We start from the raw sequence: 23,781 nt of genomic DNA on the forward strand, positions 1-23,781 counted from the left end.
TACGTGAGAAAATTAATACATTGACCTGGTTTAGATTATTTCACTGTTGATTTTTTTTATGCATGCACTTTTTAGCAACAAATGCAAAAAATATTGCAATATTTGTATTTTAAAATATAGTCAATCAACTCAAGTCACCTTTATTTATATAGGGTTTTAAACAAAAATGATTGCCTCAAAGCAACTGAACAACATTAATTAGGAAAACAGTGTGTCAATAATGCAAAATGACAGTTAAAGGCAGTTCATCATTGCATTATTCTATAGTAAATTACACACACACACACACACACACACACACACACACACACACACACACACACACATATAGATAGATAGATAGATAGATAAATAGATAGATAGATAGATAGATAGATAGATATGATCAATAAATATACCAACACCACAATAGTTCTACCCTAGGGTTAAGCATTAAACTCCTGGATTAACACAGGGAACTTTTTGCAGCCGCATCTCAAGATCAGGTTCTGAGTGGCTTTACATAATGCCCCCTCAGTTGAGCTTTCTTGGTGGCGGCTTGGTAAATCAAAGCAGGTGTAGGCCTAATCATACTCGTGAATGTTTCATTTGGACTGAAAGACAAAGTCTAGGCATAGCAATGTTAAATCAGTCCCGCATTACCTTGTAAGAGCCCATTTCCTCAAATGGACCTTTGTTTATACCACTTGCCTGCTTATAAGTTAGCGAGTCTCCTTTAAGATAGTGTCAAGTCTCACCTTCCCAACCCTGAGCTGAAAGGTAGCTCAGTCCCATGATTGGGCGGTCAAGGGTAGGGTCTATAATCACGTGACATTCTTCCAACCCTGGGACGCCATTTTGGAGGAAAGTTTGGAATTATTGACACATAGGAAGAAAAAAGAGGAGGAGATAACGAAAGAAGTTTGACGTTTAGGAAAACAATCCTTATTGCACCGAAGGCGAAGAAGAATGTAGCAAACTGCGGACGTGAGGATTTGAATCGCTTGTGTTCACACTGAGCCCTTGCAAACGCACGGCAGGGAGGTGTATATTTGCAGTTTGGGGAGTTTTTGGAAACCCTCCTGCAACTGGCGGCGACATAGGTTCAGTTTTTTCCCCGCAGACGCGGAGCAGATTGGCGGTGGAGGCTGAGTCGTCGCGTCTGTGTGTCTTTTGAATGAAAGCGCAGGGCTGTCAGTAGAGTAGCTCAATTCTGTGGTGTCGCGCGACTGTCAGGTTGAAGAAGTGCAGCTCTCGCTCTACTCTAAAGACCCAACGGCTCATTTTCATATCAGCCTGAACCGTCCCCATGTTTACCGGATAAACATTTGAGTTTCATGCCAACTGCGTCTGACTTGCTCCTCGTAGACACTCTGGACGGACTCGTGTTGGGAGAGGAGCGTTTTAATATCGCGTGTATTGTTAATTTCTAACGCGAGCTCTGCTGGATTTGTTATCGTGCAAGAGCCCAGGCGAAACATGCCAGTAAGGAAAAAAGGTGAGATAAACGTGAGGAAACTCTAATTAAAACTCGGATATAACTTCTACTTTTACACAGTCTGACATTGTGATTGGTAACTCACTACTTTGCGGCGTATCTCAACAATTTTACTGTAAATTTTAAATATATTGTCGTTTACGAGGCTTTATCTCAAGGTAACTGAATATAAACTTTTTAGTCATTTAGTTTTTCCGTCCAGTCAACACCACATAGGTTAAACAGTAAAGTCTTTTTAAGCTTTATTTACAGAAGACGTCAAACGTAGAAATCAGTTTTAGATATTTCGCCTTATGCTGTTTGCTGCAGTATCGTGTTATTATGTAAACTTTCTGTCTGCCCTGTATAGATGCACAGAGGGCTCTTTTACTGCTGGAGGATTACCGGTCAAAACTCAGTAACACCGAAGACAGACAGCTGAGAAACTCCATCCAGAGAGTCATTGACATCTTCCAGAGTAACCTCTTCCAAGCGCTAATAGGTACTACATTCAGCACTGCCCTAGTAATAATGAAAGTACTTTGTCATGCTGTGAGAGCTACTATTTATCACCACGAGTTGTTTTAACTATCTATCTATCTATCTATCTATCTATCTATCTATCTATCTATCTATCTATCTATCTATTTAATGTTACTTTCAATTAAATTTTTACATTTAGGGAGAATGACTAAACTTTGTTGTGAGCACTGTAGGAAATAATCAGTATCAGTTTTACAATCTTGGGGTGTTCAGTCTGTGGAGGTTGTGACATTTTCCCTCCAAAAGTTTGGTGGGTTATTGTCGTTACACAGAGGTGTTGAGTAGTAAAAGCCAGTCATGGCTATGTGTTACTCAAGCTATACTGACATTTAATTACCATTGCCGCTTTCAGAGGGTGAGAACTTCTGACATCTAGGTGACCATGATACTAAAGCATTTAACTTTGTTTCTTTACTTTAACAGCTTTCCTGTCTACTCTATTCATATATTTTCTAAAGAGTACCTGTAGCACTGTGCTGTCAGTGGTAAATTTGGAATAAATACTTTGAAGCTGTATAACAAAGTCTTTTTGCTTGAGGAGCCACAATATAGTGTTTCTTAGTTCTCTTAGGCCAGCGATTGCAAACTAGGTGAGAAAGGCAACCACGAAGAATGCTGAACAGCCTGTTTGACTGGCCATGTGCCAGTGACTCTCTGTTTTTGGCCCTCAAGGTGTGGAGGCTTCCTGTAATAACTTCATCCTCTGCTTCCTATTCTTTAGAAAGAAAAAAAACTGGAAGCTTTTGCTTGAGTGGCTAAAAGGGAAGAGTGTTAGTTAAGGTATGCTTAGTTAAATTTTTTAGATTTGTCTACTGAAATAGTCACGTGTTTTAGGTAAGCTTAGACTGGTAAGCTTCCTCATTGTGAATAATTTCAATTATGTGTCTTGCTTCAGTTTTAAAAGCCTGTTTGTAATGTACTTGGTTTGTAAAAAGCAGAAAAACGTAGTAATAGATGAGGGAATGTAACCGATATTTTAATTTTGTATCACAAGACGACAGGCTGTAAATATTTACTTCCATTGTCCAGGCCGAAGTGCTGTGCAGTAATGTTATGTGTGTCTCAGCACTGTTCTCAGAAAACCATCTTACTCTGAGCAGCCATGATGAATGTTTGTGCTCAGCAATGCTAAATTCACACACCATACATGTGTAATCACTCTCATGCATCATTCAGGTTCACACAGTCACATGCAGAAATCCCTCTTCTCATATATGTCCAACATGCACGTGTTCTTAAGAGCACCACTAATGAAAAATGCATTGGAGTGACCGTTTCCAATTTGACTTTTATTCAGATATGTATTCTAAAGGACAAACAAAATGTAATCCGTCTGTTGACATGATTACCCTAGTCCTAATCTGTAGGCTGATGATTTATGATGGTTTCTCAGAGAGAGCATCGCTGCAGACTCTGTGCATGTATCTCAACGATTAGAACCTTAAGATCCCTCCCTTGATGCCAGAGAAGAAGAGTTAACCAGAGCAGGGCAGGTCTCCTCTAGCATGAAAAATGTGGGTCACAAGATAGACCAGGTTTACCCTTGACAGAACCCACCTGCCTCATGAGTTCCTAGGTAATTGTTTTGAAAATGAGACTTAAGGGTCAGTGACATTATCTAAAGTAGATAATGGCCAGGTTTTATTCACACACAGAAGAACCTTTTTTAAAAAGCTCTTAGTGCTTTGTAAAGAGCTGGAGTGGTGAATTTGATATCACACAGGCAGGCCGATATCTTTTCCCAATCTTTATTCAGAGGTCCTGTCTGAAACAGAATATGTAATGGATTAAAATCACTTCCTCAAGTAGATAGAAAACATCTCCTAAAGCATATTGTAATCATTTTGGCGAGCATCAAGCCAGCTAAAAAGAAAATATTTTATTTTATGGTTTTTAATTATTTCCTCATGTGCTGATTGTGGTGTTGTAAATGGTTATAATTTCCAAAGTTGGTCATCGCAATCATTTTATTAATTATCTACAGAAGCCATTAGCATTCCAAAGTCTCTAAATGAGCCATCAGATAATGAAGACGTGTCTGAGTTAAAAGCATTTGGCAGGCTTGGTGAACTGTGGAAATTCTATCCTGTGGTTGCAGAGGTCTGTTAATCGGATGTCAATACAGCACTCTGTTTAAGGGCTGCCTTACCATAGATCTCATTCCGGAGGGATAAAAGTGAACATGAGACTCCAAGAAACCTAGGAATCGGCTGATAGTTACACCTCTTTTTTGACTGGCTCAACAGAGAGTGTTTGTCTCAGATAAACTTGAACAGTCATCTCCACTATGGAATATAGCAAATATAACCGATTTAAGGAAATTAACTCAGTTTTTTAAAATTCAGTCTTGTTAAACTTTAGTTGTGAAAGATCATAAATAGTTCTAATCTAGTTCTAATAGTTGTAAGTTCTAATCTCTATTAGATATATATGTGCAGGTCTCGACAATAAGGACTAGGGGTGCTCCTATTGATCGGCTACAGATCTCAATCGGCCGATAATTGCTTTGGGATGATTGATTGGCGGTCTCTAAAAAGGCAGATCTCATAAAACTGATCTCAAGCTGATGACGTGCCTGCCTTAAGTGGTTTGGTGTGACATGCAGCAGCACCGTCTCAGTCTCTGTCCTGCATGGGTGAAATGAATTATAATACTTTAGGTGAGGTACAATTCATATTTCTTCATTAAATAACTGATAAAGTAATTTGAAGAAGTTTGTTTCTGTGAGACATAATTTCACGAACAGCGTGAATGAATCACCGCAAGCTCTCTTTCTATCTCAAAATGCAAATGGCTTCAAATCACATCGCGTCTGCTCTATAAGTGAACTGCACACTGCACAGTTGACACAGGAATTTTCACTTGCACTATCGAGGCAATGTCACGCCAACACTAAAGTTTATAAATTGCATTTTTGTCTTTTTAATTCTTGCCAGTGTTAAATAATTCCAGTGCACACACATCATAATGTCAGGCTCACATTACTTGTTTGCATTGCGTATGTGGTGTGTATTTTTCCACGTTCATATTAATGGTTTAAAGCGGTCACACTGCACACATGGTTGCAGTCTGGCAGTGCGTGTTTAGGAGTGGTGATTCTGAAACAGTGCAGAGATTGTTTCTGCACCTAATGTTTTATTTTTTTTTTGCTGCACTGCACGCAATGAATTAAAGTAACAGTGCATTGTTTGTGTTAAATTTGAACATGCATTGACACAAAAATGTAGTAATGTGAAAGTCTTGACATTTGCCAAGTATTGTAACCCATACTCTGTATTGGTGCTCTGCATTTAACCCATTCAAGTTCACACACACAGCAGTGAGTAGGGAAAACACACACACACGCAATTTTTGAGACCGCGCGGACAGTGCGTGTACAACAGCGCATGCATGAGGTGAATGATGAGACAAAAGTGGCACTGCGTGTCGAGCTCGTCCGCATTTTGAAAGCTGTGCGGACGCAAGATGGAATGGAGCACGGAATGTGAAGTATACCCGGGTCTGGCCTTAAAGCAGCCTCCTTAACGCACACCTAAAATTCAAATGCAACGTTTTGCATTCGAATGTGGATTTTTACTTTAAATTCAACAAATATTCGAAAATCTAATTTTTTTTTCACAGCCAACACATTTAGGTTTAAAGGAAAAGAGCACTTCTAGATAAACAAGGCAATAATTTTAAAGTTTTTAAAGTTCTTTATGAACCGCAGGATTGATTGTAATAAAGATTTAAATGCAAAAGAAAAGGCAGTAGAAGCATTTTAAGTAACAATGTTTGGATTTGAAATCAAAATAATGGATAAATGTTATGTTTGTGGTAAACAATCATGGATCAGAAGCAGACTCCTGTGTGAAATCACAGTTTGCTTCTGTACCACACATGGACTACATATGCACTGCAGAAAATACTGTAGCAGACAGAACAAGATCACTGTTCATGATTCACGAAATAAAGGAAGAAAATCCAAACATTGAATTTTATATGTTTCTGAGGGGAACAGAAATGACTGTTTTCAGAAATGTTTTTTAAATTTAAATTTAAATGCTGTGGTTGCCTCTAATTTCAAATGGCAATGAAAAATCAAGGTGCCACACAGAGTGAAGAATATGCAAATGTTATTTTATATGTGATTTTTCAATTTCTGTACCTAAACGTCTACAAACATAACCTAAATCATAATTTAATTTCTATTTTTGTGCTATGCCTATATTTATCTGTGCTATTACTTGTAATTTGTTCTTATATACTGGCTGTCACTTGTCTTTAATAATGTTTATACTTTATATTTTTATTTTTATTTTTTAGTTTATTTTTATTTTATTTTGGTATCGAAATTGAAATAGAGAATTGTAAAATGTAATTTGTATCTAAAATATTGTTGTCATGTATGCTAGAATGCAAGATAACGGATCAATAGAAAAGTAGAAAAAATCCTTAGCGTCGATCCCTGAGTGATTGTTCCATTGATCATTGTGAATATATCATTGTGTTATAAAAGGCCTAATTTTAAATTACTGTATTGTCTGATACAGCTTGTGTTTTCTAATGGTTTTGAATAGTGCACCTGGACACGTTTGGGCTGATGATATAAAGATTTTGTGTGAAACAAGACCCTTTGTATTAACAGCAGGTTTGATGTTTCATTGTAGTACTGCTTAAATAGGCAGAGATTAAAAGAGCTCAATTTTTATCATGCACATTGCATTCTTTGCAGAGTAAGGATGGGGTCACTGAACTGACATGAATAAACAGAACCCCTCATAATGACACTGGTATCATACTAAGGGCAAAGTACAACATTCAGTATTAACCTCTTAAAGGTACAACTTGTAAGATTAGGGCAGGACGATTAATCGAAAATTAATCAAAACCGAAATTAAGAACCTGTAACCGACATAATTTTCCCATGTAGTAAACGACGTGAACGCCGGTTTAACACATAGTGATGGCGCGCGAGCAGTGAGCCTTGAGTCTTCACTAATCTTTGTCAGTTGCATTTGTTTTATGGTTTGGACGTTCAAACGATTAGAAGATCGGATGTGTATTATTACATCGAGCTATGTTCGCGCAGCTGCATTGTGGCACGAAAACTCATAGCTGTGAAGATCGTGCACACAGAGGAACGCATGTTGTCATGTTCAATCTTTATTATCTCTTACACCGAGCAATAAAGAAATGTTACAAACATAGATAAAATAACTGCTGATAGTGAGCTATTATCTTCAATAGGACAAAAAAATATATCCCACCTTTAATAGTCGATCTCAACCATCTGGCTGAGGCAAGTCTAAAAAGACACTCAGGACAGTTGACAGAACGCTGCTGCGTGTCGACACGAAAGCGTATCATTTTCACGTGTTATTAAGCCTTGCCACTTGCAAATGTAACCATTCAAAAGACTTTAAGGCATTCAAACACAAGACGCGGAAAAGCTGAACTGAGTAGCTGGTTACTCGGGCGTTGTGCTCGGTGCACACATGGAGAGAGAGAGAAAGCAACACTGAACCGACCTCACAGAAAGCAACACTGAACCGACCTCTCGTTTGCAAAGATCTCCTTTAAGTTCCTGCACCTCAACGAACAAAAACAAATCGCAGTTTAAACAAACAGAAAAGGATGTGTAAGAGCCCACTTCAGCACCGCTGTGTTCTGGTGTTCAGGGCCCACGCAGAGAGAGAGGCGTCTCAAAACACTTGAACACAGAATTTGTCTGTTTTTCCTCTTGTATCGACAAATACATAAAAATATGTGAAAATACCCATCTTGGATAGTATGTTCAAAAAACTGTCAGTTATGTCTTAAGTTAAAGTAAACAGTTGAGAAAAAAATCTTATGTGTATTATATTGAATGCATTCATTGTCTCTTAAAGTGACCGCACCTAATAGGGCTTGGGCGCCGCGTTGTATTCTGGGACGTGGCGGCCATGTTGATGAACAAATAAACAGAACGAACATACAAATTAAACACTTTCAAACAGGGCCCACTGGTACAACCTGAACCGGGGCCCCGCAAATCCAAACTACTGCCCAGTTTACAGTACAAACCTTGTAAGTGAACTATGAGGGCAAAAAAACAAAACAGAAAACAAAATAATGGTTCATTAATCGTAATCGAGGTTTTGACTTTAGGCCAGATTCGTCCAGCCCTATGTAAGATATTTGCAGTAAAATATCCAAAAACCACTAGGTTAGTGTTATATATTTTGTCCAGCTGATTAGTGATTACCAACAATATCTCTAATGTTTTCAACTACTTGTAAATTATGAGAAAATTCCCATTCTAAACAGTGACATGGGGCAGTGCAGTCGCCTGTCAATGAGGTTAGTTACCCTTTGTTACCGCCTTTATTGACGTAGAAACCACATGACAACAGTGTCGTGGACAAATTGGGAAGTAGTGTCTAGCGTCCAGCAAACCACTAGCTTGCTTCAAGCAGTTCCTTATTACTACTACTTGCATGTTTATGGTGGATTGTGTTATTTATGGAACATAATTACTGTTTACCGTCTGCCGCTGGAGCTTTGTGACAATCTTCAACTAGAAAGAGATGCCGATCTCGCTTGTGTTTTACTCGACAGGTGAGTTGTTTTGATTCATATCTTTACAGAAAACGTATGCTATTATAATGATCAACAAGGTTAGTATTATGGGGCATACATGCCAAACGTGGAGCATCTCATCTCTAGACCTGCTCGAGGAGGCATCTGATCCATAGTCTGATCGCGTCCTTGCATCCGTTAAATCCATGATTTATCTTTCCGTCTGATTGATGGCCGTCAGCGGTTGGGTAGAAGACGACAAATCCCATCATTCCACGCTCCTCCTTAGCATCATCAAACCACGCGATTGTTATTGTTTTGGTAGTGCGCCCTCTCTTGGCAGGTCCTACAAACCTGTACCTTTTAATAGCTGATTCTTAAACAGTGATTAAAACTCTGTACCTCACTCAGAATTGCATGCTTATTAGTCATTTGTTTCAGTCATAACTATCTGAAGCCAGGCTATTTTGCCCCAGAGAATAGATTAAAGATCAAACTTAATGCTCCTTTACTTTCTTTCATCATATGCATGTTTTGTCCTGGTTGACCATGGACGGCCAGGATGGCCATGTTGTTGTCTGTACTGCTTATGATAGAACAAACAGATGTTATAATCTTGGAGCTAAAATCTTGATTTGAAAGATTCTTTTTAGCACATTTGAATGGGATTAGTTTTCCAGTGATGTTTGGGTTATTATTAAGTATTAATAGAGGCCATCTGCAGTTTCATACACTGATTGGGATGGGATTGGGATTTCTGTGTCTGCTGGTTGTAGCCTGTGCAGAATATACAGAATGTAATGTGCTCTGGATGTTTGTGTCAAAAACTCATTCAGATTAATAATTTGTATATGTGATTATAATAATTACATTATGTACATTATAAGGGGATGAATTAATTAAGATTAGGATCATACCTCACATGGCTGCCCCAGTGGCCTTTCTGTGTAGTCTGTAAACAGCCAGACCTTTTTGTCAAATGGTATTCCAACAGTATGTAGACACCAACTGTTATTTTAAGTTGGCAAAAAGTGCAAAGAGCAGCACAATGTGAAATTAAAGGGTCACTCCACCCATTTGCATTAAGAGGTCCATTGTTAGAAAACCAGTCATACTATTGAATGGTTGTGCAACATTCTCTCATTTTCCCCTGAGACGAGAGAAATCCACTATTTACCTTTTTCACTTCCTCCTACAATGACGCAAAAATCGTCATTTGACGTCATTGTAGGAGGAAGTGTAAAAAGGGTGGATTTCTGTAAAGACTACAAGCACAAGTAGTCTGCCCATAGGGGGTTGTACCTAATGCGCTAACAGACCTATCACAGATCAGTGCCCGTGCGTTTGATTTCACCGGGAGAAACTTTTCGAAAATATGGAGGAAAATACAGATTTTTCAGACGGATGCATTGGGGAGGATTTTGATTTAGACGAAGTTATGGTAGAAACGGATGTTCGTGGCTACCTTTATGAGCCACAGTACAGCGACGAGCAGCTAAAAAAACATGAAAAGCGTCAAACTAACACAGTAAAACATGGTTGATTTACATCGATAATAGCAAACTTATATATAACTTTTAGCTAAGTGTCTAACGTTACATTATTACGTTACATACTTACTTTACTTACTCATTTCTTGATTTAAACAACAAGCGAGCAAAACATACAAGATATTTAGTTCGTAAACAGAAAAATCATAGGAGATGTGTTTCTTTACAGCAGACGACTATGTCAGTGTGTGTTCTCAGTAGCCACTAGCTGCTAATAGAGTCTAGTCAGAAATAACATTACCTCCAGGCAAATGCATTTAGTGCTGCTAGTGCTGGTGGTTCCCGACGTTCCTGGCTTTTCGTCGTCATCGTCTGGCAAGGAAAATACTGAAGGAATTGCGTTTTTCAAAAGCGCGGGTCTCTTCAATCCTAGGGGGTTAGGCGCATAATCTTCGGGCTTGAAATGTAAACTGCACACCGTCTGATTTTTTTAGTGCTTCAAGTGTTGTGTCCTCACCGAACTTAGGGTTATTGATAACGTTAGCCCGTAGCCACTTTTTGCACAAGTCCGTGTCTTTCGGGAATCTGTGAATACTTACTCCGGGTATTTTCCTTGTTCTTGAACAACATCCCGGTACTATGCAAAGTGCACATCATTTTGTCACAAAAACATTAATTGGGTCGCAAAATAACTCTTCACAACAAATTGTGGCAAATAATTTACAATCGGTAGCGTAGAGGAGAGCTCAACTATAATCCACATTGATGGGCGGAGTAGTGGGAGTGGCCTGCGGAGCTGAGCATTGCAATGCACTATGGGGATTGTTGTCTACAGTCCACAAGCTCTAAAAAGTTATTTTCTGCCTTTTATAGGCCCAGAAGGACCAAAAAAAAAAAAATTATACTATTCTACTACATATATGACCCACTTTCAATACACATTCATGTCTCCACGGGTGGAATGACCCTTTAAGATGCATGTTAGTCGATGAAGGTAAAAATACATGTGAAAAGCATTATAAAACAATCTCAGACTCTTCTATCCAGATGAATTTAGATTTCTCAATTTTCCCCAGAAGCCCAACTCATAAGCTCTGCCATTTCTGTTGCATTTGAGAAACATCAAACAGCAAAAGAAACGAAAGCAAAACTAAACCGCGCTATGTTTCAGCTACGCAGCACGGACCGAGCTTGTCCGAGCTCAGAACAGCTTTACTCGGGAGCCAAAGTTGATTTTGCAACACTGTTACTGCACAAATGAAACAGTGCTGCGAGATCCAGTGAGAAGCATTTAAATTTGCCACACAATGATAAGGTTACTGAGAGATCTAGAGAGAATCATTCAAATTCTGCACATGAAGCTGTTATAAACAGCGCTGACATACGTCAGGAAACCAGAAGCAGTAACGCTAACAGTAACCATGGTGCTATGGTAGAAATAGTTGAATGCACTATATCTAGGGCTGCACGATTAATCGCATGAAATTGTCATGCGTGTCTCGTCAGTAAAGCCGGTTCTGTGATTAGCAGTAAATGTCCATCACCTGCATTCAAATGGAGCAGCACTTAATATACAGAGTCATAGTTCGCTGACAAGCTAGGCAATATCGCGTTCATAACCGAATGCGATTCTTCTGCGATTATGACACAGTATTGCATAGCTTGTTAGCAAACTATGGCTCTGTGTAGTAAGTGCCGCTCAATTTGAAAGCAGGTGATGGACATTTAATGCTAATCACGGAGCCAGCCTTACTAAAGAGACATGCATGAGAATCGCGTGCGATTAATTGTGCAGCCCAAATTATATCATTATATAATTTTTGAGAGAGAAATTCAAGCACTTTTCAATGACTTTCAAGCATTTCATACTACGTTTTCCAGCAATTTAATGCTCTAAGATGATCCAGTTTGAGAAAATACTTTGTGGTAAACAAACACTTATTAGATTAGATTAGATTAGATTCAACTTTATTGTCATTATGCAGAGTACAAGTACAGAGCTAATGAAATGCAGTTAGCATCTAACCAGAAGTGCAAGAATATAGTGTTTTATATACATAAAATTGCAGAGTAAGTAAAGCTATGATATACAGAATGTACAGTGGAGTTGATTATATACAATATTGATCCGAGTATATACAGAATATAAATATGAATGCAATGTAGGGATTGTATGTACATTATGAACAGAGCAATGAAGGATTATATATACATTATGAATAGCAGGAACGTGAGAACAGTGGTAATAAATACAGTTGGATGAGTGTGCAAAAGTATTGTTGAACAATCTATTATATGCAAAAAAAACTGTAGTGCAATGATATTTTTTGTAGAAATAGTTTACTGTGCTTGTACTAGGGATGGGACGGTATGAAAATTTAATATCACGATTATAGTGACTAAAATTATCACGATTATCAATATTATCACGGTTTTGTTGAAACGAGATGAAAGTGTTCAAAAATAGTTGATGCTCACACTGAAAACATTTCAGCAAGTTTTATATTTAATAATCAACAAACAACTAATAAAACAAGCAACTCTATGCACTTAATTTAAAGAGAGATTAAATTCTGTGGCATTTCCTTCCTTACAATGAAAAGTGTAGAAGCATAGAAAAGTCACTGACTTTCGCCATTCCTTCTCAAAAAAAAACAAAAAAACATTGTGCGCTGCGCTTGCGTCAGACTGTTGCTGGCTGGACATGATTTAATAGCGAGTTATTAAAACCGCGATAATCAAACACGGTTTTAATGATAATTCATTTTTAAACGATATTACTAACCTTCAGCACATTTTATCACGGTTATCGATAAAACCGGTTATCGTCCCATCCCTAGCTTGTACACTAACAACTTTAGACAGTTTATAGTGTAATAGCTTTTACCATGTGCAGTCTGTGCAAAATATGAATAGTGGAAATAATGTATGTAAAGTACTGTGACCAGTGCAGTAAAAGAGCAGGTGCAGGTTAGATTGGTGGTGTGGAGTTCAGAAGTGTCACAGCCTCGGGGAAGAAGCTCTTCCTGAGCCTACTAGTTCGAGAGCGTAGGCTCCTGTAACGGCCTGCCGGATGGAAGGAGGGTGAAAAGTCCATGGTTAGGATGAGAGGCATTCTTGATTATGTTTCTTGCCCTGCCCAGACAGCGCTTCTGATAAATGTTCTCGATGGAAGTTAACTGGGTGCCGGTGATCCGTTGAGCAGTTTTCACCACCCGCTGGAGTGCTTTGTGGTCAGATGCAGAGCAATTGCTGTACCATACTGAAATGCAGTTTGTGAGTATGCTCTCAATGGTACAGTGGTAGAATTCAGCAAGGATCCTGGGACTGAGGTGAACTTTCTTAAGGCTCCGTAAGAAGTAAAGGCGCTGCTGTGCCTTTTTGACCAGGGTGGAGGTGTTTAGGGACCAGGTGAGGTCATCTGAGATGTGGATGCCAAGGAACTTGAAACTCGACACACGCTCCACTACAGCTCCGTTGATGTAGATGGGTGTGTGTGCATGATTCCTAGTCCGCCTGAAGTCCACAATGATCTCCTTAGTCTTCTGGGTGTTTAGTTCCAGGTTGTTGGTGGCACACCACACAGCCAGGTGCTGCACCTCATCCCTGTAGGCTGACTCATCATCATCCTTGATCAGACCTACCACCGTGGTGTCATCTGCAAATTTGATTATGGTGTTGGAGCCATAAACAGGAACACAGTCATGGGTGAATAGGGAGTACAGGAGAGGGTTAAGTATGCAGCCTTGGGGCACTCCAGTGTTCAGGGTGATGATGGAGGAGGAGAGGTTATCTAACTTAACAGACTGAGGTCTGTTAGTCAGAAAATCTAGAATCCAGTTGCAGATGGGTGTGCTGATTCCAAGATGGCTGAGCTTGGAGATCAGCTTGGAGGGGATTACCGTATTAAATGCAGAACTGAAATCTATGAACAGCAATCTCACATGTGTGTTCTGACTGTCCAGGTGGGTGAGGGCAGAGTGAAGTGCCGTTGAGATGGCGTCCTCTGTTGACCTATTGTTGTGATAGGCAAATTGGAATGGGTCTAATGTAGCAGGGAGACAGGATTTTAAGTGGGATCCAACCAGTTTCTCAAAGCACTTGGCAATGATGGGGGTGAGTGCAACAGGATGGAAGTCGTTAGGGACCGAGGCAGTGGAGTGCTTCGGTACAGGCACGATGGTGGAGATTTTGAAGCAAGTGGGGACCGTTGTTTGGGCCAGGGACAGATTGAAAATGACCATGAAGACCTCAGCCAGCTGCTCCGCACAGGCTTTAAGCACACGACCAGGTATTCCGTCAGGGCCAGCTGCTTTCCGTCCATTCACTTTACGCAGAGTGGAGTAAACATCTGATGTGGAGAGTGTGAGAGGCAGTTCACTGGGTTGATGCTCAGCTTTGAGTGAGATCTCCTTATTATTTTGATCAAAACGAGCATAAAAGTGATTGAGCCCATCTGGGAGGGAGGCAGAGCTGGAGGGGGGCACAGAGTTAGGTGGTTTATAATCTGTGACTGATTGTATGCCTTGCCACATACGCCGGGGGTCTGAAGAATTGAAGTGTTCTTCAATCCTCTGTTTATGTTTGAGTTTGGCGTGGCAGATACCCTTCCTCAGGTTGGCTCTGGCTGAGCTGTAAGCCTCCCGGTCTCCAGACCTGAAGGCTGCATCTCTTGCTTTGAGCAGTAGGCGAACCTCTCTGTTCATCCAGGGCTTCTGATTGGGAAAAATATGTTTATTTTTTTGTGTGTGGTCACTCTGCTCACACATCTGTTGATGTGCTCCAGGACAGAGTTGGTGTAATTGTCAATGTTGATCTGAGAGTTTGTGGTGGCCTGGGCAGCAAACTCACTCCAGTCTGTGTGCTGGAATTGATGTTGAAGAGTGGAGTCAGCACCTTCCAGCCAGATTTTAACAGTCCTTATTGTAGGTTTCATACATTTGATAACCGGGGTATACTTGGGGAGCAGGAACAAAGAGAGGTGGTTAGACTGACCCAGATGGGGGAGGGGTGTGACTTTGTAGGCATCAGTCACATTAGTATAAACGTGGTCCAGGGTCTTATGTCCCCTTGTAGTGCAGGAGACATTTTGATGAAATTTAGGGAGAACAGATCTTAAAGTGCAGTGATTGAAGTCCCCAGCAACAATAAAGGCTCCATCCAGGTGCAGGGTTTGTAATTTGCAAATAGCAGCACAAAGTTCTTTCATAGCCACGTTAGCATTAGCGTCCGGAGGTACATAAACTGCAGCAGCAACAATGCAAGTAAACTCACGTGGTAGATAGAATGACCTGCACTTGATGATCAGGAACTCCAGATCAGCAGAGCAGTAGGTATCAACAATGACAGAGTCTTTACACTAGAGCCCGACCGATATATCGGCCGGCCGATATTATCGGCCGATATAAGCTAATTGCATTTAAATCGGCATCGGCATTTATAACGGCCGATGAAACATGAGAAACAGAGTCTCATGCTTCACTCATGTTATGAGTGTTGCACAGTGTGCCCACCAGAGGGAGCGCTGGCAGCTCCAGAGTTAACAACAGCGCCAGAAGTCCACTACAGAAGAAAGCGATCAACTGTTTTAACGGTGAGTCTGTCGTTCGTCATGTGAAATGATTGTAGATTTAGTTCATACCCTGTATATAAAAACTGTGTGGTAGTTCTAGCTAACGGTCCTATCATTATCACTTCTAAATATTCTGTAACATCACTTACAGCCGCTAATGCATTGCTATATTAGATTAGCCTCAAAGCTAATACCATGTTTATCAGTAGAAGAGCGCAAACGTTAATAGGAGGTCAAACTATAACGTTAGCGTTTAACTTATTCTTATTCTATTGCGGTGTGTTTCCCACATAATGACCGCGTAATTGGGCCTTTTTCACAGTACGCGGTATGCACGGCGCTTGCCGCTGGGCTCAGCGTTGCCCTTCAGATACAACGCGATTTGCGCTGCGCTATGGCATAGGCGGAGTTTTAAAAACGTTTAGCGGGAGCTCTTTCATAGTCTGTTCCTCCACCTTTCGGTCAGCAGCAAACATGTATCTGTCCCGTTGTAAGAAGCGAGCGATAGCGCTAGTCCTGCTGATGAGAATTAAGAGAGAAGCAAGGAAGAAGAGGCTACCCTCAGGTCCAGAGAACAATTTGGTGAATTCAGGCTGGTTACGTTACTCTAACGCTAATAGCTTCCTTTTTAGCAGGCCCCTTAAATGCTTGCTATTAACTTGTTTGAAGGTGGTTCTTCTCAAAATTGACAGCGGTGTGTTCATGACACTAACGTTAACCATTCAACTTCGAATTGATTCCGTAATCTTCCGGTAATAGTAGGCAAGACGATGTTTTGATTCAGACTGCACAAAGAGAAGAGGAGAAGATATACGGGTCTGTTGTGAATGTGTCTGTGAGAGCAAATATAGTGTAGTTACAGTAACTACAGTAGGTGCGTCAGAAATGATTAAACCAGAGGGGACATGTAAATAAATGTGAGCTGAACAAGCGCTTTTTTTTTTTAACATATTGTTTCAAAGCAGCTTTACAGACATAACAGGAAAATGTTGAAATAATATTGTTAAATATAAGTAGGTAATACCTATTGCTTGACAAATAAAAAAAATATATATATATTTCTCATTTTTGCCTATGTAGGAGATCCCAGTTTATTATTATTATAATTCTAATGATGACATGAGTAATAATACATGGTGATATTATTAATACACATGCTTATTCTTTCTCTGTCTCTCTTTCTGCCTACAGATGGCTGAAAAAGGTGAATGCTGTAGCAGCAAAGTGTGGGACTACTTCTGCAAATACTTTAACTTTAGTATTATAATTTATTTACAGTAAACACACAGACTGTTAAAACCAGCTTCAACTGGAAGAAAGTAAAAGTGTTAAATGTTTAAAACCAGACTGTTTTTTGATCATTTAAAAAATATATACTTTTGATGTGCAATTGTTTAGTCATTGAGACTGTAATCTAAGGCTGTTTTTTTTTCAACATAGTCCATTCTGGAAAATGGTTTATACAGCCCACATACATAGAACAGGCAGATATTTTGCTATTGAATGTTGTGTAAGTGCAGTTTATAGGAAATGGGTCTAATATCCAGATTATTTTTAAAATCAAAATATCGGCTTATAAATCGGCTCTTTTCGAGTTAATATCGGCATCGGCATCGGCCCCCAAAAATCCATATCGGTCGGGCTCTACTTTACACCATGATTTGTTAACATAAATGCATACTCCACCACCTTTGTTTTTACCAGTGGTTGCTGCTACTCTGTCAGCCCTGAAGAAAGAGCGTCCATCCATATGCACCACACTGTTTGGGACATCGTTGCAGAGCCATGTTTCAGTGAAAAACATATCATTACAGTCCATAAGCCATTTCTGTGTGAGGGTCCAGATCTTTAGTTCGTCCATCTTGTTCATCAGAGACCGTACATTGGCAAGGAAGATGCTGGGCAGAGCTGGTCGATGTGGGTTTAGCCTTAGCTTAGTCTAAGACTAAGATGGTGGTGCGATCACACCGCGAGGCTCAGCATCTTACCAGATTTCGGAAATTAGTGTTAATCTACCTGGTTATTTCATTCGTGTTCGCACGATTCAGCTATGCGAACTACAGTTATACTAAACAGTCACTTTTGGACATCAACAAATGGTGTTCCAACATAGTTTTAGATCATCCTTTCGACTTCAGCGAACTCCCACCGGAGCTACTGAGATCACCGCGGAAAAGCGGATCACTTGTACCGACCGGAAGTTCTCGGCCTCTGCGTCGAGACCGTAAACAAAGAAGGGGAAAGCGTGGAGGGCTATGTAAAATGTTTTAAAGCGACAGCAGCAGAGGAGCACTTACTGGCTTGTTAGTCATTCATTTCTACTTTCTCTATATTTTGAAATTATAAAACCACTATTATAGAATATCAAATCAAGAAATCAGATTTTGTCAGAACATTGAAGTAAGAAATGAAGTAAGAAAAGTCACAAACTTTTCTTTAATTTTCTACTAAATCACACATAATCACTAATTGGTCAGTTCCATATGCTAGAAAAATAATGGTACATTTAATATGACTGGAATATATACATTTCCTGAATATAAAAAGTAGATTTTGCACACTTAACTGTTGTTAATAAAAGTAAAAAATTGTTATGCATCTTAACTCAAGCTTAGTGCTTTGTCAAATCTGTACATACAAAAGAAAAATTAACAAGAAATGACCATGAAATATTATTAGTAATGGCACTTATTAATTCAAACAATAGTAATTTTATGATTAAATTATCTTTATTTTGAATAGCCCCACACACCACCCCCAGTGTTACCAAATCTGCTCCTGGCGCCAACATCTGTTGAACTTAGCTGTGTTGGTGCCACTGCTCTCAAATGTTAGTCTGGAGGCCTGATATGATCTGACCAATCATAACCTGAATCTGCCATTTTTGTCTGAAAGACAAACCAGATAGTTGAGTAGATCAAAAATGGTAGACTTGAAGTTAAAAAATAGTGTGTATTGAGGTCTTTTTAAAACAAGATACCTTCTGATGTTCAGTCATTACATTTACATGTAGTAATTTTGCAGACGCTTTGATCCAAAGCGGCTTACAGTTAGGGAATACACAAAGCGATTCTCTTTCAAGAGGCAAAGAGACAGAAAGTGCTCGTAATACCAAGTTACAGGCATTTGTTCAAATAAGGACAAGCTGGAAAGGGAAGGAATAAATAAAGAGAGAGACAATTTTATTTAGGATGAAGTCAAGTAGCTTCGAAAGATATGAGGTTTCAACTGTCGCTCAATCTTTGCACTTAAACAGTGACAGGAAATACTAGCATTATAGCATGCCACTAATGTTTGCACTAATATAGTTCGCTGCTAGTAATGAGGATAAAAGAAATGTTCCAGTTCCCATTTCAGTGTAAGCTGAAGTGGGTGTAATTTGGGCTTTTAATGTCCACCACAGGAACGTGGCACAGGCGCCCCCTCGGTTCCGCCGCTTGCCACATCCCGTGTGGAGAGCCTTCGCATGGGGCATGGTGGGCTGTAGGGTCACTGTGCGACTGCAGCTTTCTCTTGTGTTGGCGAGCGTTTTGTGCAGTTTGGGCGACGCTTGCGTCACAGTCTTGGCGATTCCATGCTGAACATAAATACAACCTGAAAAACCTGTGAAATCCAAGTGGAAAGTTTCTGAGAATGTCTAACCTATGTATTTTTTTAATTGTTCAAATTTTTTTGGTTCTATTACGAGAGCTCTCTCGTACTGCGTCTTAGCTAAGACGCTACGGGAAAGTCTCTTTTCACGAAATACTGAAGCAAAAAATTATCCTTAATTTTGTATTTTTGTAAAGCGCATTTGCAGGAGTACACAGCCATAGGCGAGACGGCTCGTTCGCTCATTGGCTTGTTCTGCGGCAACTGCACAGCCTATCGAGCGGAGGCTGATGCAACATCAGACCGCTTCGCGCCCTTCTTGCCACTTCCTGCCGAAACGGGTGTGGCCCAACCTATAAAAGAAGCTCGAAAAGGCTGACTCACCTGATTTTTCATCTCTTCAGCGAAGCTCACGCATCGCTGGATCACGAGGAAGCAAGCGCCGTCTGGAAGAGCATATCAGCAGGACGAGCCATCCTGAAGTCGCTGGCATCGCCGCCTTCCACTGCCGTTCCTGCTGCGCTATCCGGCGCCCATATCCTTTACATCCTTATTCTGTTATATCCTGTGTCTGTGTTTGCCCTGCGACGCACATTCACAAAAGAGCTGCGTCTTTTTAAAGATGCCCTCGTGCGGCTCAAGCAGAGCTTGCCGACGCGTCATCTGAGGAAGTGGATCTCAGGCCCGCGTCGGAGGAAGAAGACACGTGCTCTCTGCTTGCTTCGGGCAGTGAGGGTTGGGCGAGCTCCGTGGATCTCGCGCCCGCTGCTCAGAGGCCCAGCAGACGGGGGGATATCGATAAGGAGCTGATGCGTGTACTCTCGCTGGCCGCGGCGAGCCTCGGCCTCGAGTGGTCTGCACCAGCGCCCCCTTCACGTTCCCGGCTGGATGGTTGCTATCTTCCGGATGAGCGCTCTTCCTCAAGCTCAAAGCACGCCCCTTTTCTTTCTGAGCTTCACGAAGAAGTGGCGAAAGCTTGGGACGCTCCATTCTCGGCGAGAATCCGCTCATCTGTTTCGCCAGCATTCTCCACACTGTACGGTGCTAAGAACAGAGGCTACCAGTCACTTCCGCCGGTGGAACAGGCTATAGCAGCGCACCTTTGCCCGCCCTCTGCTGGACGGCGGACTAAGGCGGCGTTGCCATCCAAAGCCTGCCGCATGACGTCATCGCTGCTCGCACGGATATTCTCTGCTGCTGGGCAGGCTGCGTCTGCGTTACACACCATGGCTACGCTACAGATTTTCCAGGGCGATCTTCTCCGCAAGCTGGATGAGATGGGACCTGAAGCGATCTGTCTCGCGGATCTGAGGAGTGCTTCGGATCTCTCCCTCCGCGCTACTAAGTCCGCTGCACAGGCCATGGGACGGGTTATGGCTTCCGCTACGGTGGCTGAGAGGCATTTGTGGCTGACGCTTTCTGACATCAAAGAGTCTGAGCGCGCTGCGTTCCTTGACGCGCCGCTAACTCCTGCCGGCCTCTTCGGATCTTCCGTCAACGAGTTTGTGGAGAGATTCGCCGAGGATCAGAAAGCTTCGCAGGCGTTCAAGCACTTCTTGCCGAGGCGCTCCAGTTCTGCAGCTAGCCGCTCTAGACCGGCCCCACAGAGCTCTCAGTCACGCCCACCGCCTCCTGCTGCGTCATCGCGACAGCGTCAGCAACACAGCTCGGGACCCCGTTCTCGCTCTTCAAGCCGTCGCCCCGCGTGACGATGTTGTGACGGTGCCCACTCCTCAGATGCCCACTCCTCAGATAAATGTTGTGACGATGCCCACTCCTCAGTGCCCATCTCCACATGTAAGCACAGCCCTGCACACAGGGCCTACGCCCATAATGTCGACTCAAGTCGGTCGCGCACACTGCATAGTAAACATGCCCACCCCTCAGTGCCCACAATTACTGTCACACGCGTCATGTGGTTTCTGTAAAAACGAAACCCGTGCACGCTCGTCCGGCCACGGCCGATGGTGCTATAAATGCAGTGACGATGCCCACTACCCAGTGCCCATCTCCACATGTAAGCACAGCCCTGCACTCAGGGCTAGCGCACATAAGATCGACACAGATCGGTCGAGGGCGCCGCATAGTAAACATGCCCACTTCCCACTGCCCACATACACTATGTCACATACGGCGCGGGGCTTCTGTAAAAATGAGGCCCGTGCACGTACATTCTGCACAGGTAGACAGCGAGTTGAAAGTGGTAAAAGTGCACACATGCAGCCCACGGTTACTCGCAGATATATCGAGTCCCATGGGACCCGCTCAGCCTCCCCCCAGTCGGTTAAGCGCCGGAACGGGGTCGAGGAAGAGCGATCTGCCCGCTGTGATCAGCGCGCTCCCCGCCTCAGATGTGCAGCACACTCGAGCGCCGCCGTTGCCCAGTCAACAGAGCGCGTTTCGCATCCAGCCCTTAGCCATTCATGCAGATGCATGGTCAGTGCTTCCACGGGTTTCGGATTGGGTGCTAGGCATTATAAAGAGAGGCTACTCGCTACAGTTTTCTCGATGCCCGCCGCGCTTTTCAGCGCGCGTCGAAACTACGGTCAAAACAGAAGTAGCACACATACTTCGGGCCGAAATATCAAAACTGTTAAGCAAAGGGGCTGTAGAGCCTCAAACGCAGTTTCAAAATGCTCACGACCAGGAAGCTCCTCGCGCAGATTCGCAGAGGGGACTGGTTCATGTCAATAGATCTGAAGGACGCGTATTTTCAAATATCTTTGAAAAAATTCTAAAAGATCTTTCTTTTAGAAAGATTAATTCATTTATATGCGGATGACACTGTATTATACTTTTCCAGTTCTGACATCTCACAAATTCAAAACTCTTTACAATTTGATTTCAATTTGGTTCAAAGATGGTTTTTGTCAAACAAGCTTCTCCTGAATAAGAGAAAATCATATAACATGTTGTTTTGCACTCGACCTGATCCTTCGTTGTTAACTAACTGGTCTATTACCCTTCTTGATGGAACAACTATAGACAAAATTGAAGAACTTAAATATCTAGGCCTCTGGCTTGATTCCCGGCTTTCCTTTAAATATCATATTAATACGATCATTAAGAAAATATCTGGTTGTCTGAAATCACTTTATCGTTCGGCTGATTGTTTTTCACAAGAAGTTCGGAAAAGAATTATAACACAACTAATATTCCCAATATTGGACTATCCTGACGTGATCTATGGTAACACCTCTGAAACTAATCTCAGTCCTCTTAACGTATTATATAATAGTCTATGTAGATTTGTGCTCAGGTGTCCTTATAGAACCCATCACTGTTTAATGTATGAGTCCTTGAACTGGCCTGCACCGAAGTACAGAAGGCAACTCCACTGGTTAACACTCATTTTCAAATGTTTCTATTTTAATTTCCCATCATATCTGAAAGACCATTTAATCCCTCTCAGCTCTCAATACAGCCTCAGGCACATGGGCCAACTGTTTCTAGTTACTCCTAGAATCAGTAAAGAAATTGGTCGTCGTGCTTTTAAATTCAAAGCTCCATCAGATTGGAATAATCTTCCTTCCTCTCTTAGGTCGATTACTTCTTTTCATATTTTCAAATCATCTTTAATTACCCATTTTCTTGTTTCTGAACTGTTTTAAGACTCCTATTACTCACGGTCCAGTGTATTGTATATATGTGTGTATTTTTGTATAAATATGTATTGCATATTTTACCTGTGCATGCAAGCTGCTGTATTCATAAGGGGTGCATAGTATGCTTATGTGTGCAAATGTCAATTTCTATTTTTCGCAGAGGGATTTACTTTATTTTGTGTTTTTGTATCTCAGTATTTTTATTATATTTTTTATCATATCATATCTGTGCAAAGTTTGTGAAATACTGGCTGGGGGCTGGGAGGTGCTTGTTTCGGGGAGCATTGTTGGAGTGTGCGTGGGTATGTGAGTGAGTGTGTGTCTTTGTGTTTATGAGTTTGGAATTATCTTTAATACTTACTCTTTATTATTATTATTTTGTATTGTTTATCATTATTGTTAGGACCCCCACGAAAATGAGGTGGCACATCTCAAGGGGCTATCCTTGAAATAAAGAATAAAGAATAAATACAGATAGCGTCAAACCACAGGCGATATTTGAGATTCGCCTTCGAGGGCCAGGCATACCAGTTTACAGTCCCGCCATTCGGCTTGTCCGTAGCTCCTCGTACGTTTACGAGGTGCATGGATGCAGTGCTCGCTCCTCTCAGACTCAGAGGCATACGAGTGCTGAATTATTTGGACGACTGGCTGGTTCTGGCCCGATCACGAGCGGAGCTCGTGGACCACAGGGCCGTTTTACTCGATCACCTCGAGAAGCTCGGCCTCAGTGTCAATTGGGCGAAGAGTTCGCTGAACCCCAGTCAGATGATCCTGTTTCTGGGTATAGTTCTGAACTCGTGTTCCATGACGGCGCAGCTGTCACCACAGCGCGCAATGGGCATTCAGCGCGCAGCGAGTTCTTTCCGCTGCGGCGCGACCGTGTCGCTCAAACACTGTCAAAAGACGCTGGGTCTCATGGCCTCAGCATCTCCGGTTCTGCGGCTGGGCCTGCTCCGCATGCGCCCCCTGCAGTTTTGGCTG

At 41.7% G+C, this 23,781-nt stretch overlaps 1 protein-coding gene across 13 annotated transcripts in view; it reads left to right on the plus strand.

Moving 5' to 3' along the window:
- The first annotated feature begins 824 nt into the window (after positions 1-824).
- Positions 825-23,781, plus strand: part of dlg1b (discs large MAGUK scaffold protein 1b) — a 181,761-nt gene continuing 158,804 nt past the window's right edge. For 5 of the 13 annotated variants that reach the window (XM_059502265.1, XM_059502267.1, XM_059502266.1 and 2 more), the window contains exons 1-2: positions 825-1,477; positions 1,827-1,958. In XM_059502265.1, the coding sequence (XP_059358248.1) occupies positions 1,459-1,477; positions 1,827-1,958 (151 nt within the window). In that variant the 5' untranslated portion in view covers positions 825-1,458. The remainder of the gene's footprint in view (positions 1,478-1,826; positions 1,959-23,781) is intronic. The other 8 variants (XM_059502270.1, XM_059502271.1, XM_059502275.1 and 5 more) reach the window with 2 other exon arrangements.

Source organism: Carassius carassius, chromosome 20 (genome assembly GCF_963082965.1).
Source record: "Carassius carassius chromosome 20, fCarCar2.1, whole genome shotgun sequence".
Taxonomy (NCBI): Eukaryota; Metazoa; Chordata; class Actinopteri; order Cypriniformes; family Cyprinidae; genus Carassius; species Carassius carassius.